This window comes from Sinohyriopsis cumingii, unplaced genomic scaffold (assembly GCF_028554795.1).
Source record: "Sinohyriopsis cumingii isolate HCF-2022 unplaced genomic scaffold, ASM2855479v2 utg000354l, whole genome shotgun sequence".
Taxonomy (NCBI): domain Eukaryota; kingdom Metazoa; phylum Mollusca; class Bivalvia; order Unionida; family Unionidae; genus Sinohyriopsis; species Sinohyriopsis cumingii.
Window position 1 is genome coordinate 543,935 of NW_028315890.1, and position 17,047 is coordinate 560,981.

The 17,047-nt window shown below is 34.3% G+C and overlaps 1 protein-coding gene across 1 annotated transcript; it reads right to left on the reverse strand.

Annotated features, from left to right (window-relative positions):
- Positions 1–10,609: 10,609 nt before the first annotated feature.
- On the reverse strand, positions 10,610–16,310 carry LOC149774291 (uncharacterized). Its single transcript, XM_089945500.1, has 4 exons — positions 15,999–16,310; positions 13,786–13,900; positions 12,560–12,793; positions 10,610–11,995 (listed from the first exon to the last, which is right to left on the reverse strand). Exons 1-4 carry the CDS (start codon positions 16,080–16,082, stop codon positions 11,628–11,630), a joined length of 801 nt encoding a protein of 266 aa, XP_089801626.1. The 5' UTR covers positions 16,083–16,310; the 3' UTR covers positions 10,610–11,627.
- Positions 16,311–17,047: the final 737 nt, after the last annotated feature.

Consider the following 17,047-nt stretch of genomic DNA (forward strand, 5'->3'; position numbering starts at 1 on the left):
CTAGCCATAAAATGTTTCTTTGTCGGATGAGTGAAGGGAGGAAACGTTGAAGTAAAGAATCTTAATCCAGTTTGTATTGATTGTAAGCTATTTACGATATCAGCTATGTCACTAACAACTTGTGCAATCAGAAATATTATACTTAAGGGAGCCTTGAACCATTTGCCATATTGTATAGAAATACAAGATAGTGTTTTTGTAGCCTGGACCCAGATTATCCAATCTTATTTTACTCGACATACAAATTGAATAGTTACTAATTTCGTTTGTAATAGTTACGATTCTGGCTTCCTTATGTTTCTTCATTTTAGAGCTCACCTTTATCAAGTATTGTATAGTCTTAAATTGACAAAGTTTGACAACTTTATAATATGCTACTGCCTAAACAATGTATTGCTGTGTAATCGCATGTGTTTGATGTCGTTTATGTATCCATACAATCCCTAAACGCTTAGATTGTCTCATATAATTGAAAAACGACAAGTGATATTTAGCTATTATAGGGTTATTTTTTAGTCATCGGAATGAATTATACTAAAGTAAAACAAATGTAGGGAATATGTATATACTTATGTATGTTGTTGTTTCTTTTTTATTTATATTACATCAAGTAAAATTGGAAACATACATCAATGAAACAAATAAAATTTACGAACGAAATGGAATTCTGACCTTTGCACTTGGATAATGACGACATAATTATGCGAGGTTCTCTCAAGAGTAGTGTACTTCAGGTGTGTAAAATTGTGTGTTCGTAGTGTATAATTTTCACCACATATCTTTTATTCCTCACAATATATTGGAAAGCACATCATTGGAGTCCAATAAACATGTAGTTTTTCAAAACATTTAGACACCTAGGACATGTTTTCGTCTAACATCAAATACAATCCTCTATATAGGAACCGTATACATTCATTACCTTCGGTGGACCTCCTAATGTATGTGGATTTACAAGGTCCTTCTAATGTACGTAAGGTGTGTGTGTGTGTGTGTGTGTGTGTGTGTGTGTGTGTGTGTTTTGGATTTTTAACGTGGTTTTACAAATGTTCAGTCATGTCGCTACGATCGCTCCAGTTTAGCGGTTTAGAGTTATGTCTAGCAATGGGGCATCATGCTGCAGACATGTACCATCATGTTACACCCAGGCACATTATCATGTCACCAAGTCTAACAATATTATATTAATACTGAGCACCATGCGAGGCAACTGCTCGTACAAGTTGTATAAGTCTTTAATATGAATCTGCAAGACGGACGATTTAACCTCTATGCTACTGGAGCGGATGGCACGAGAAGAAATGTGTGGAAGCTGATATAAAATTCTTAATAATAAGACCACAATGACAGGAAAGGTGTTAGCAGCGTTAACTGTGAACAAATTATATAGTATATAAACTTTCATGACTGGAAATCACGCAGAGAGAGCACACATTTGATTCTGTGAGACGGTATGAAATGTAAGACAACACATATTTCTACAAAAAGAGCATCCCTTTGTAAATACGATGGACTGATATTTTAATGCCTGCTTTAAATAAGTGTACTCATTTGTATATAGCTAGGATATAAATGAGGTAAGGTGTAATTTACTTGTCTTTAACAAAAAAGGTGCAGTTAATAAAGCACAAATCATTATCTACCTCCATCTATCTATCTGTCTAACTATTAATCTTAACTTCTTTCTCCCTCTCTCTCTCTTTCTTTATATATATATATATATATATATATATATATATATATATATATATATATATATATATATATATATATATATATATATATACATATATATATGCATATATATACATATATATATATGCATATATATATATATATATATATATATATATATATATATATATATATATATATATATATATATATATATGAATATATATATATATATGAATATATATATATCTATTTATATATATGCATATATATATATATGCATATATATATATAAGCATATATATATATATATATATATATATATACATATCAAACGTTATTGTCGAAGAAAATACAATCTTGCACAGTGTACCTGTATAGTATTGTAACAATTGCCTATGGATTTGTCATTTACAATCTCCCTCAATTACGAAAGGAACTTTCCGAAATGAACTTCGCTGCTAAATCTTCAGCTATCACAGTTTATGGCTTGTGGATGGGGTGAGGTCCATAGATGATACAGTAGTATCAGACTGCACGATTTGATTTAATACTGATACAATTGTATAATATAGGTAATTATATAACCTGCTATTGGTGTGATTCATTGCAATATGTGTGTTATAACATTAATCAACGTAATATGCATTAAGTCACTTCATTTTTGTTCGATCATATATGTTGTTTCAGAACGGGATAGGTGACAATTTAAAGAGCCTGTGTTAAACTATCAATCAGAATAAAACATTTATTCAGTCCCTCCAAAGCCGTACTGAACATAATTCAAGTCGTTTATTTGTATATATTATGAGAACACCCGTCATATTATTAGCCCAACCCCCAAACCAAGGGTGCAACATATTTTGTAACACGATAACACGACATGGAAATTTACTGGACAATTACGTACATAAATCAAGATAAAAAGAGAGTGCACAAGTATCTAAATATAAGTATGTTTAAATGCGAAAAACAATCCCGATAAAAGTGGCAGATGTAAAGATTTAGGAGCGAAAAAATGATAGCAATACTGTATTGCAATATTAATTAGCTACATTGAAATAACACTGGACAACAAATTTTTACAAAAGTCATGTTACTGAAATAAAATTAGTCAATTCTTATCAATTTTTATGTGCTGAACACGAATATGACAGTCAAATTGCAAAATTGGCTCTAGTTTTTTTGTAATCTGCAAGAAATTAATGTTTACATAACGAAATGCATTCCAATAGTAAAAGGTCAACTGTTATAGCCTACCTATAAAAAATCAAGTCATTGACTACATCTTAGATTTCTTCGCCTGTCTCTTGTACAGCTGTTCGGGAACATCTCTGAGGAGTGTCCAGCAGTAGTCAGCCAGCATTGTAGTGGACCATTTTCCCTGGTATCTTTGTTCCATTGTTGCGATATCTTGATGAAAACGTTCGCCGTGTTCATCACTAACAATACCACAGTTGCTAGGAAAGAAATCCAAATGGGAATGAAGGAAGTGAATCTTTAGAGACATATTGCAGCCAAGTTTCTTATACTTCATCAACATGTCTTCTACTAGTTCCTTATAGTTTTCTGCCCTAACATTTCCGAGGAAGTTTGTAGAAACTAGGCGAAAAGCATTCCATGCTTGTTTCGCGTCACCTTCCAGCAAGTTGTTGAACCGGTCATCTTTGAAAAGCTCTCGAATCTGAGGACCCACAAAAACTCCCTCTTTAATCTTTGCTTCGCTGAGTCGAGGGAATTTTTCATGCAGGTATCGGAATGCTGGCAAAGTCCGGTCAATGGCTTTCACGAAGTTCTTCATCAAACCTAGTTTGATGTGAAGGGGTGGTAGCAAGATTTTCTGAGCCTCAACCAGAGCTGGGTGTTGGATATTCTTCTCTCCAATGGCTACATTCTGCCTGTGAGTCCATTCCTTCCTCATGTAGTGCATTTCCCTTGCTCGGCTATCCCACTCGCATAAGAAACACATGTATTTTGTATATTCTTGCTGCAGTCCCATTAAAAGGGCAACTACCTTCAAATCACCACAGCGGTGCCAGCTGTACTTGTTATACTCAATGGAATTCAGTAGCTGCCTTAAGTTATCGTATGTCTCTTTCATGTGGACAGCATACGCTACTGGAATAGATGGAAGAATGTTTCCATTGTGCAAAAGCACAGCCTTGAGACTCAGTTTCGAAGAGTCCACAAATAGTCTCCATTCTTGTGGGTCATGAGTGATTTTTAAAGCATTCATGAGGCCCTCAATATCGGAACAGAATATCAGATTACTTTTCTTTCTGAAGAAAGGCTCCAATTGCTGGTGGCGCTTTCGATATGCAGTAATTGTGACATCTTCTTCTAGAAGATTCCATTGTTGGAGTCTTGATCCTAGCAATTCTGCCTTGTTCTTTGATAAGTCCAAATCACGAATCAGGTCATTTAGTTCTTCCTGTGTTATTCTGTGTGGGGTTGATGATGCACCACAGTCAAAATCTGGATCACTGCATGCTGATGGACCAGGAAAAGAACAGGTCGACTCACCTTTGTCTTCGTCAGATGAATCAAGAGAATATTCTGCTGGAGGTTCTGGAATAGGAAGTCCCTCACCATGTGGAACTGGTCTCAATGCAGACGGAATGTTTGGGTAGACTATTCTCGACTTCTTTCGCTTCGTTATTCCGCCGGAAAGAGGAGGAACCAAGCAGAAGTAACAGTCATTTAGGTGGTTGCTTGGCTCTCTCCACACCATTGGGACTGCAAACGGCATTGATGACCTTTTGCAATTCAACCACTGTGAAAGCTGTGTTGTACATGTAGCACAGCATATATGCGGAGCCCAAGGCTTGTCTTGGTCACCAACCTTGCATCCGAAGTAAAGATGATATGCCTTCTTCACTTGAGAATTGATACTTTTCTTCTGGTTGGCAAATGTCACTTCCCCACAAATATAGCAAAAATTGTCCGCGGTATTAACACACTTTCGAGGCATTACTGTTCTTTATTGTACGTAAATGGATAAAATAATAAGTTTTATGTAACAGTAGCTTGAACTGTCTCGCACAACGTCTAAAATATTTTAAATGCTGAACCTATCTGATTGGGCTTTATATAGTACACTGCTTACGTCAGCTTCAGCAGCCGCCTGGCATTAGTATAATAGGCCTACACATGTATAGTACACTGCTGACGTCAACTTACTTCAGCAGCCGCATGGCATTAGTATTGCATTGCATCAGAAAATGATGCAATCAACTGTGGATGATGTGAGCATGATGGTATTATGCAATGTTACATCATTATTCCGGATGTTGCTGCAGTCCTACTGGAGAAATTTACACAGTGAAACATAGAAAATGAGGTATATGAATATCTTCAAAACGAGAGCCAATACAAATTTTTCACGGTTATATTCGTGTTCGGCACACCAAAATACTACAGATTAGGGCCTTTTCAAGTCAGTAATGATTTCACTGTTGACCAGTGTAATGTAATCAAAGTTGATGCTTTCGTGTTAAATGATTAAAATATTATAAATGCACTCCACATCAAATATTATATTAGTACACTCTTTATGAGACTAATGATGCAGATCAGTATTTTTCTCATTTTGAAACTACAACCGTGAATTTGACACTTACAAGAGAGCCATGGACTTTATTATTACTTAGTGACAAAGCTCGTGAAATGTATTCCTCACTGTCAGTAGATGCATGTGCTCATTATGATGTGATCAGGGAATGTATATTAAAGGGTTGTAAAATGATGATAAATCATATGGATAGAGGTTTCGGAATCGCGAGAAAGGAAAAGGCCAAGCCCATGTCGTATTAGAGCGAAGAAAAGAACACCTATTTGAGAATAATGCACATCTAAAAGGATTGATACATATTTTGACAAACATAGACAATATATCATAGCCGAAGAGTTCAAGAACAGCGTTCATGTCGACGTCAAAATTTACCTTGATGAACACATCATGTATGCTATAGATAACATTGCTCGTACAGATGGCGAATATTCGTTGTCTCACAAAGTTTGATTTATCAACACATTTTCCGCTTGTCAACTGTTACTAAGAAACCAAATCAGTCTAAAAAGAAACGTACAATTTGAATCTGACACAACTACTAATAATTTAACGTAAATCAGAATTCCTCACATCTTGTTACTTGTACTTATTTTAAGAAAAGGGGTCAGGTTAGTTCTGAATGCTTTAAGTTACAACAATAAAAATTATGAATACTGATACATTGCATATTTTCTGAATATACGACAATGTCAGGGAACAAATACTGCATCAATGAATAGCAAACCGTATGATATAATCCGATATGCTTAAATTATTTAGATCCATAGTCGGAGTGGATGAACTTGCTGTCTTAGATGTGTTACAACTGTATGGTCACACACTAAGTAAAATAAAACTGCAAAACCAACAAGCTTCTTTAACTGACAAAACAAAAATCTTACAACATTATAATAAAAAACAATTGAGGAACTTACATAATTATAAAGTGAATCGAAACTAATCCTCATTAAAGGTCGAACAAGTTATAAATGGGTGAAATGTTCCCTATAAATTCCAAAACCGGAAATGTACAGGCCATCCAATAATCGTTACGTTGGGAAGTTGGACCTTTCGACAATTTCTTCAAATAATTACCATTAATTCCAGACAAATAGTATAGCCCAAATAGTTAACGCTTTCGATTTATCCTGAATAATGTAAACAAATGTTTTTCCCTCTCTCCTCGCAAAAAATATACAGGTACAACATACAACATGTCTGCAAACTTAAAACAGGAATAAATATAATGTTAATGACCCCAACATTGGAATGAAACTGATGTGAATCATCTCTTTATATATGGTGTATATTGCGATAAACTGTTCATTTTGCATCAAGTTAGTCTATTCTCGTGACTTAGCCCAACCAATGGGAAGTTATATAGCTATTCAAGAAACGTCTTTATTGTCAAAAATCTTTATCTTAGCCTAGCGGAATCAAGGTCATTACATTCCCGTTGTAAGTCATCGTTTAGATTGTCACAGTGAGGGACAGGTACAGCTACATTTTATATTGATTTAAAGAGCTATCTCGAACATCAGGGTGATACGCAGAGAATTTTGAAATGTTGAATATCCAATTCATGCATAACTTTTCGGAATTTCCCTGACATGAAACAAGAAGCTTGATCAGACTGGAAGGACTTAGGTAAACCAAAAATTGTAAAGAATTGTATTAAGGCTTTGACTATAGTTTTAGTCTTAATATTCCGCAAAGTAACTGCCTCTGGAAACCTTGTTAACGCAAACTTTATGGTCAACACGTGCAATGTTTTACTTGATGCAGGGTAAGTATAATTATATCACATAACGCATTCGCACATTAAGACATACGTCAGAAGAATATTTAAAATTACTCTATATCAAAAACTCTTCATAGCTATTGTTTTATTTATTTATGCGTGTTTTCCCTCAAACACTGCATCATGAGTTGGTGCAGTCAGCTGTGTGTATGTGTGTGTACAATTACAATTGTTTGAACAAGTACAGGCTCTGCGAATCTACAACAGCACGCGCGATATTATTTATGAACAGATCTTCATGTCCTGAGAAGTAAATTACGTGATTTTACGTCTGTGCTACATTCAAGACATGTTCGAGCTCCTCCAGCAACATGATAAGCAAACAAATGCGATTTACAGTAATTAAACTACTTGTTCAGCTGCAGGGTTTTTACTTTGTTAGGCATATTATTTGCAGTTATTACGCTCTAATACCATTTAACTTGTTATAAAGGTTAAAGTTTATGAACTTGTGTGCAAACATGTTTTATTAGTACACTTGTTATAATTGTATCTTGCTATAAGCAGCATCCACTATTATTTCATACAAACAACTTATGGTAGCCGCCAATAGTAACACAAAATTGTACATAATTAAGTGTACCTATTACAGGGTCCTGATAGTGAAATTAGAAATACTATATTTTAAAATTTAATCGGCCCAAATGACCTCAATTGATTAATCACTGAGTATTATACCAGCATGGACATTATCTGACGGATGTAATTACCCAATAATGTCAAACGTGTTGGAACATTTCTCAATATCTCTTATGTGTTGTGTCTGGTAATAGTTAATGCCCATTTTCGCAATTATTCACGCTGCTCCAATTCGTTTTGTATATCATTTTATACGATATATACTGTTGATGTTGATCATTCAATGTAGATGATTGATTTATGTTTTCAGCCTAGTTTATCTGAAGGATTTTCATTGCCATTGACTCGGGCGACCTTGGGCCGTTTCTAAGATCAAAATATACAATTCCTAACATACAATATGAACATTCAATATAGCATTATGAAGACTGTAAAATTAGGCATCAAAGCATAAAAGGACTGATTCTACAAATAACAAGTATAATTTATAACCAAAACCCACTATTGTTGTATTCCCAGTTGAATATGTTGCACCAGCAAAGTCTCAACCAATCAGAGAAAACTCTTGAATGTTGTTGAACAAGGGCGCATCGGATAACAATGTATTGATACAGACAAAAACGTTTATTTTAGACAGCATACAATGGATTATACAGTATGATTATATACTATTGTGATGGCAGGCCCCACGAACACGAAATTGCCAACGACTTACAAATGCGTCAGGCAGAAATATACTATGTTTGTTTAACAGTTCTTAAGATAACAATGAACATTTGGTTAGAAGTGCGTGTATCGTGTATTGCTCAGGGACATGATTAGTTTAATCAGAGACTTCATCCCGTGCAATTACATTATGCAGCAACATTATTATTAGAACTACGATGCATTTTGAATCATATACCGACGCGAAAAACTAATTGAAGCGGAAAAACAGCATCGATACGAAATTACCAAAAGAAGATTTTACTTGTGAAACACAAGCGAATGTATGTGACAATATATCATATTTGAGAAGTATTGCCATCGTTGATCTGGGTATATCAACTAATATTGGCACACCATTTGGAGTTGTTGTTTATTCCATAACAATATCAACCGATGTGATTCGTGGCACTGGTACATACATCTCGATCCGGCTCCATTGGAGAATTCACGTCCATTCAGATGATCCTGAGACGGCACGAATATGTCTCATAGTGATTATTAACCTTTGTTCAATAGCCATCGAAATGATTTAACTAGCAAGCCTGAGTTCGACATGGGGATTGTGGAAATTGAAAACTTAGTGCCTCTCCGCTCACAAACACGAAAAGAGATGAGCCAAAACCATGAGTGGGTTATAAAGACAATATTGTGTGGTAGAGAATACCGTGCCATTGTATGCATAACCGAATGAATATAAAGCCTCTTTTATAACACTACTAAAATATGTTCATCTCTATCAAATATCATAAGAAGCTTTGTATTAGTTATTGACCTTGTTCTTCTAGGAGAGTTGGTTTTATATATTTTGATTTAAGAAATGAAATTTAAAGTTTGCACATCTTATGTGGTACAAAGTTTTTTATAATTATGAGGAAACACTATCAACAATTGTATTTTCTTTCTCAAATGAGTGTCACTATTTCACAGTATATTTTACCAGCTATTATTTAGTCGCAGATACTGCCATTGAAATGATGCCATTTACATAATAGGTTAATCCAATTCTGGATCGGTAATTTATATATTCATTAGTTCAATAGTTTGCCATTTACCTTTCGTTTCATTAAATATGCCTTTGAATCAATTTTATTATTGGCGACGATCACTTTGGCTTTCTTTGCCTGCACATCAAACAATACGAAATTAATTATTTCTGGCCACTACTCTTCCCAGGGAGTTCATGCATTGCCAAAAAATTATGTATGATATATATATCATGCCTCCAACATTTTTCAGCATCTCCTTTGAGTTTAGCTATGACAGATGTGTTGTGTGAATCAATCATGTTCAAAATTGTAACATCATTTATTTTCCTTTGACAACCATTGTGACTTGCGATATGCGTGATATTCTTGAGCTGCTGTTTAGTCTTTTGTGTTGGCTTTTCTGCCTCTTTCCTCGAGTATTCTTATTCGTTTATGTAATTATTGCTTTTAAAGCTCAATTATTCAATTGTATTTTTAAATTTTATTTTGGTTGTGCTTGATTCCTTAATTTACAAATGAGATACAATTTCTGAAAATAACTATCTAAGAAGCTCCTAAAGATTTCATTTCAAGGAGGTCCCTTTTGATGCATGCACTAATGTTCAAGTCTTCTTTATTACGAATCCGCTCCACATGCTAAGAGCTTGTAGCTGACCCCATTAATACATGTATGGTCTCCCTCCCTGCACTCTGACATTTGGTGATCTGGATAGACTTAACTATATTTATATTGCTTATTTCGCTACACTTCTTCAGACAGGTTACGGGAGTCATTCACATACTATTGTATCGAGGAGAGTCACGAAACATTATAGCACGGATAATGTGATTAAATTTCCACAATTAGTTGATCATGTGAGTAGTCTCACCGATGTAAATTGACATAACGATATAAATAGCAGAGACGAAAAGTCCACATTTCAGATTCATCAAATCACAAAATCAGCATTATACACAAATATCCCAAAGGAAATATCGCTGTATATTAAAGCATGTAATATTCACATAGAGTATAGAAAAAACGTTTTGTAACAGGATGCGGGGATTGGATTTAAGCGAAGACAGTATCTGAATGGGATGTTTATTTATACTGTCATTTAACTATGAATGAATATGAATGGAAGTCTAAACTCATAAAGATCAATCAAAATAGAATGACATCACATAGTCAAAAAATTGATATAATGAAATGATATCTATCCTAATTTTGATAAAGATGAACTTATAACACAAATATGTAATCAATCAATAACCAGAACATGGAACTTATAAACACATATAATTGATACATGGATCTATCACAATGGTTGATCAAAATTTAGAACCGAATCGCAACTAGGAAACATATAAAAACTTTCACAAAGAGTATCAAAGTATAGGATTGACACATCTATGAACAGTGAATGATGATGTCACCAAGACTGAAGTAAAAAATATGTACATCATTTTAAAAACTGTTTCATCGATAATCTGATACATACATACATACAAAGATACATGCATACACACACATCTCTCTTTCTCTCTCTTTCTATATATATATATATATATATATATATATATATATATATATAATTTTCACTGATATAGTGAGACAAAATATCTTGATTTTGTTCTTATAGCGATATTATAAATTTTGTTAATAACGGAACATATGCAATTCGTTGAGTCCAGTTGACAATCACGAAGTATTTCCGTCTTCATGGATGTCGCCGAATGGGTACGGATACACCGTGCATGACCCACTCCACACTTTGCCTAAAGGATACTTCGAGAATCTACGTATTCCCTGGTATTTCGTTAATCCATTTTTGATAAAGCAAACACTGTTTTCCAAGCTAACGTCTCCATCGACAGCCGCATAAGGACTATAAGAAACCCCACCGAGTTTTACCACTCCCCATCATCAATACAACCGCTACAATATAATGACTAGAACCCAGCAACTCACGATATATGGTCGATATACGTTACCCATGCGCACCCATTAACACACCTCAATATGTATTACATATTTAAGAATCACAATATACGAAATTACTTTTACAATAAACAGGCTTATACGTGGATATGAGTCCGACACTATGAACCTCACTGAATTAAGAAAGAATCAAGAAAACATGTTGAAAGTGAAACCTTCGTAGATGACCTTAAATTTGCTAATGCAGCTTTGTTTAATATAAATCATAATATATTTACTGTACAGTGAGAAATACAAGCGCACCGAATGTTTTATTACTGACTAATTATATCGAACCCAGCTTTGATGTCATTCCTACATAATTTAACATGTTTAGAGGAATTTCTGATTGCAAAACACAAGATGTCGCTATATACTTGGTGATGTCGTTGCATCAAAAAAGTCGATGTTCACATATACTATATACATATCAAAGTAACGTCCTACTTGAGGCTGTTCGTTTTTGTACATACATAAAAGAACGTGCTCGTTTTTATTTGGGTTATATCCCGGCCAAATGGACACTTCATACCCCTGATTCGACAGTCTATTCTGAAAGAGTTCTGCTACTGTCATCAGTATTTTTCTATGTATCTCAGAGTCGTGTACAAAAGGTAAAAGCACGTCCGAAGTTTCAGCATTTGGACATGTTGAGAGAACTTTCAAAATTTCTTCTGACGACCCGTTACGGATTGTATTTTGAATACTACATTCCCATGTTGATATCGTTTCTTCATCTGAAAAATAATAGTTTAAGTATTGATACAGGCCTATCTCTTTAAATAGTTCAAAGTTGAAAAGGTTGAACATGAAAATTGTCTTCATACGGATAAAGAACGCTGCCTTAAGTTAGGGTAAGCTCAGTCCTTACATGTTTGTGGTATTGTTATTGATGATATTATTTTGCCTTTTTTATTAAATAAGCTGTCAAATTTCACGTAAATGAACACACGGACACCACCCACACATATACACGCACTCATATACTTTAAACGCGTCGATTATATAATTGATGAACTGATTTGAGTGTCCATATTGTTGAATGATGTTATGTATGCATGTTAATGTAGCAATGGATGCAATTTTTTTCTCCCCATTATATATCATTTATTACTACACTACCTAATGTGACAATTCTGGCATTCGTATTCATTATAACGCCAGATTGTACTGTGCATGCCGTGAATACTACAAAACGTTAAATGACTGACTGTTGTATCTTGTACGAGGGACAAAATCTGAGTTCACTTAGTGCGATATTATTTGATTTAATAACGAAACTCGATGTTTGCGACACCTACCATTCTTTGACTCGGTCTTGGCATCATTTTGAGGACGTCCTGTTTGGACAGTTATCTGATCGTCTGGAATATGTTTGAAAAATCGCGACATCCTATTAATGAAATGCTGCTCCGAAGTACCAGGGGCATGCCTAGGTTGGAGACAAATCTCAACTATGGGCTGGACTTCTTCTGTGTTCTCCAGATTTGCATCTGTGTATATTTCCCGAACCTCATCACAGGCTGAAGAAAGAACTGTAAGGAAAACTATTTGAATGTAAGCCTTAACATATCAGTTTATATTAATGAAAAACACTGACGAAGCTTCTCAAACCTTATATTATGTCACTGGTTTAAAGCAATCGTCTAGTGTGATTACTTCTGAATAATAGGTGTATCTCTAAGATTATGTTCCTGACAAGATGTTGAAGAACATTCCATACAGTTCCCAAAAAATGCCAATAAATCTAAAACTAAAGGAGGAGTAATTTCAGTTATGTATTGCTCATAATTCATGGGGGCGTTAGTATTTCACCTTCTACGTTACTATGTTTCATTTACCTCTGTTTTATTATATCTGAAATTCAAATCACTGAAACTTCTTCAAGATTTCAAATAATCAATTTCATATACACTAAGTGCTGGCATAATGCAATATAATCCAGGCAAACAATCATAAATAACCAAGTCCGCAAATAAAGAGAAATTTAGTACATTTGACTATTCCTCACAAATCTGAAAAAAATCAACAAAAGCAAAACCCGTAAAAAACATTTTCAACTTACGTTAATGTGCATGAAGTGTACACAGTAAGGCATGTAAAGTTTAAATATATTTAACTATATTCTTTGCAATATATGTGATTGATGCCTTTATAGTTTGTGCCTTGCAGACAAATTGGAGTCAAATCATTTGCTGTCTCTAATATGTCATAAACGTCCCGTCATGACTGAATGTAACATGATGTCAACTACATGATTAAAAAGTTCTTTTCGTTTCCACATTATGTAGAAAGAATAACCTATGTGTTAACATAACATTTTGAACTGTGAGTTTAACTAATGCAACAAATACCCAGGTTATACAAAAATGAAGCGGACATGTAGTCGGACTTAAAGTTAGACAGACATGAACGCATATAACAGTCATTGGTATTGACCAGTGAAAGCACTTTCTTTTCTACTTAAAAAGACAATAGCTAGAAAAGAAACTCACAACTGTATTTTCGTCAAAAGGTGAGAAATTACCATTGTAAAGAGCTTCTACACTTGGTGTATGTGACTTCCATATGGATCCAAATACCGTTCTCATATCTTCCTCTAAATCACTGCAATGCGCATACATTACTTTCGAGATCTCTCCCTAAAACATACACAAATATACCATGATGCATCCAACAAAATGGTACAATTACATTACTGCATTCTTACTACCAGAGTTTGCTTTGCTTTGCGATATCTACACCATATGAGTGTTTATTGCAATGTTGTGGATGAAACATTTCATATGCGAACCTAGAAAAGCATACATACATACATACATACATACATACATACATACATATATATACATACATACATACATACATACATACATACATACATACATGCATGCCTGCCTGCCTACCAACCTACCTACCTACACACACACATACATACATACATACATACATACATACATACATACATACATACATACATACATACATACATACATACATACATACATACATACATACATACATACATACATACATACATGCATGCATACATACATACGTACGTACATACATACATACATGCATACATACATACATACATACATTCATACATACATTCGTACATGCATACATGCATGCATGCATACATACATGCATACATTCATGCATACATACATACATACATACATACATACATACATACATACATACATACATACATACATGCATACATGCATGCATACATACATACATTCATGCATATATATATATATACATACATACATACATACATACATACATATATACATACATACATGCATACATGCTTATATATGTACATGCATACCTTCATACTAAATCATTTTTGGTTATGCTATTAACTATGATGTTCAAAGGATGACTAGCAGCATGTGACCTGCACATATAGTCTGGATATAATCTAGTGTATGTTCTACCCCTCAAATCGATACGGAGCTAGAGTAGAAGCATTACACCTATGTCGAACTGTAATTCAATATGCTGTGTTTGTTTGCGGACCCATCCACCAGTTAGAAAAGAAGACGGTTAATATACTTTCTTTCTCCAAAACTGTTTAAATATTTAACATCTTGAGATTTATCTTAGAGTATTGAGAAATATACGGATATTCTGTCAGAAGTTGATAGTAGGTGTAATTCGCCCATAATAAAGGGTCAAGGTCTCGATGATAAAAATCATTTATTATTTAACTTTTACATATTTAGAGTTAGAGGACTTACACTTAAAGGAATACTTTCACACGGTGAAACATTTTAGTACAAATATCTGTTTTAAAAAATCATATAAAATATGTATGCCAATGCGTTTGAAATTATTGTACAGACCGAATTATCAAGTTTTGTTTTGATGTTAACAAAGTGATTTATGCTTTAGTACCATATTGAACATTGTTACATAAGTGCCTTCAGTAATCTTGTACTACCACATTTTGAATGCATTACAATTATTCTATACCCACAGCAACTGCTCCACAGAAGTCTGAAAAGCTATAAATCTAGATATTCTATGACATGAGTCATATAAATGTAAATATACAATGTGGAAGCTCGTCGGATATTTTCCATAACATACAAGGCGGGAAATATAGAGAACTTTCAACTAATTAATGTTGTTTCCAGTCATTCTGTCATTAAAAACTAGTTCGCCCTGGTAAGAGTAATGCCTTAAATCGCATCCAATGTTTGTTAAGTGCCATGTGTTCAGGCGAAGAAAGAGTCTCACATATAAAGCTGTATTTAATATATAAAAATACTCTGGTTAGTATCCATTTTTTATATGCATTTTCCTAAATATGCTGTTCTGGTTTACATAAAACCAGTTTTTATTTAAGATATAAAATTATGCGTTCCACGAATGGCAATGTCTTTGCAAAGAAGAGTTTGCTAGGGAATTGAGCTTGATGGTCATCCAAAAATTATCGTATAAGTCGGAAGCTAAGTAGTCCAGTATAAATATCAAATTTACATTGAAGATGTTCCTTTCCGTGCCTGATTTTCCATTTTAATTAATGCCGTTGAAAGAGCCATGTTACTGATAATACGGGCAAGGTTTTCATGGTATCTGTTATACACACTACGATTTAAGCATTAAAGGTTAACATACATAATAATTCGAAAAGTAATTCGAAATTCGAAAAGTACGAAGCAACAACCTTTTTCCTCCCTATAACTGGGGATTTAAACAAAATGCCACGTGACGAACCTGTAGGCTATCTAACTCTCTCAGCAATTTCCCGATGGCCTCATCAAACATAGTGTGACGACGTATATCGATTCCTTCTCTCATGCATCTCTTCGTGTTTACAGTCGATCCTTTACCCTTCTGGCTGCCAGCGGCGGTATACACATCGGCCAAGTTTACCTGGAAGTCAACGATTGTTCATGTGGTAAATACCAATTAGCGCTATACAAGATGTTCAGCGTAAACGAATATTAGACTTATAACAGAAGTTATCTGACTTTACAAATTGTACATACCTGTAAAATCCGACTTATCTGTCTTTGTTTCCTCGTGACTTCAAGACTCATTTGTGACAGCATTTCTGAAAGCTGCATAACAGTTAATATTACGGGTATATCAATGAAAATGGTAATGTATCATATATGCATGTGATATTCAGAAAATTTAGTATAATTTGTGACTTTACTCTAAACGATTTCTTCACATTTGACATCCCATCATGCAAATAAACTGCAGCAATATCATATAACGTCACTGGATGGTCAAATTCAAATATTATATGCTTAAAATGTCCATGATATTAACATGGGTCACTTGAATGATCAAATATGGAATCTTACCTTGTAACCTGTTTTTGCCGTTATATTGTTGGAATGTCAAACATACAGGTTCAATTTAATTGGTGTTCCTGGCAAAAACGTAACATTGTGAAATGATCTTTTTTCAGGTTAGTGTCCCGGAGAAATTATGAAGGCTTTGCCTTACGGTCGTGGCATATACTAGATCCCTGTAGTTCGGGTTAGAGTTTAAATAACATTGTTTCCAAAAGACATCCACATATCACATGTAGTGTTTTGATTATATGTTATTCATTTTTTATTCGTTTATACTTAGTCGTCAAACGGATTACGGTACTATTTCGATTAAGTCTTTTGTGCAATCCATACTCATCACTTCTCTTCTGTACGCCAATATATTTCGCACATTGGCATCCTGGTAAGGGTAAGTGATCATGGTGATGCTGATTAGTTGTTATACACGTATAATAGCACTTCGTTGAAAAAAGAAAT

Bases quoted from the DNA above. Each gene is read 5' to 3' on its own strand.
- LOC149774291 (XM_089945500.1), bottom strand. From the start codon at position 16,082: ATGAGAGAAGGAATCGATATACGTCGTCACACTATGTTTGATGAGGCC. The intron at 13,901-15,998 runs GTTCGTCACGTG...TGTATGTTTTAG, and splicing joins GAGAGTTAGATAGCCTACAG to GGAGAGATCTCGAAAGTAAT. The intron at 12,794-13,785 runs GTAATTTCTCAC...TTTTCCTTACAG, and splicing joins TGTAGAAGCTCTTTACAATG to TTCTTTCTTCAGCCTGTGAT.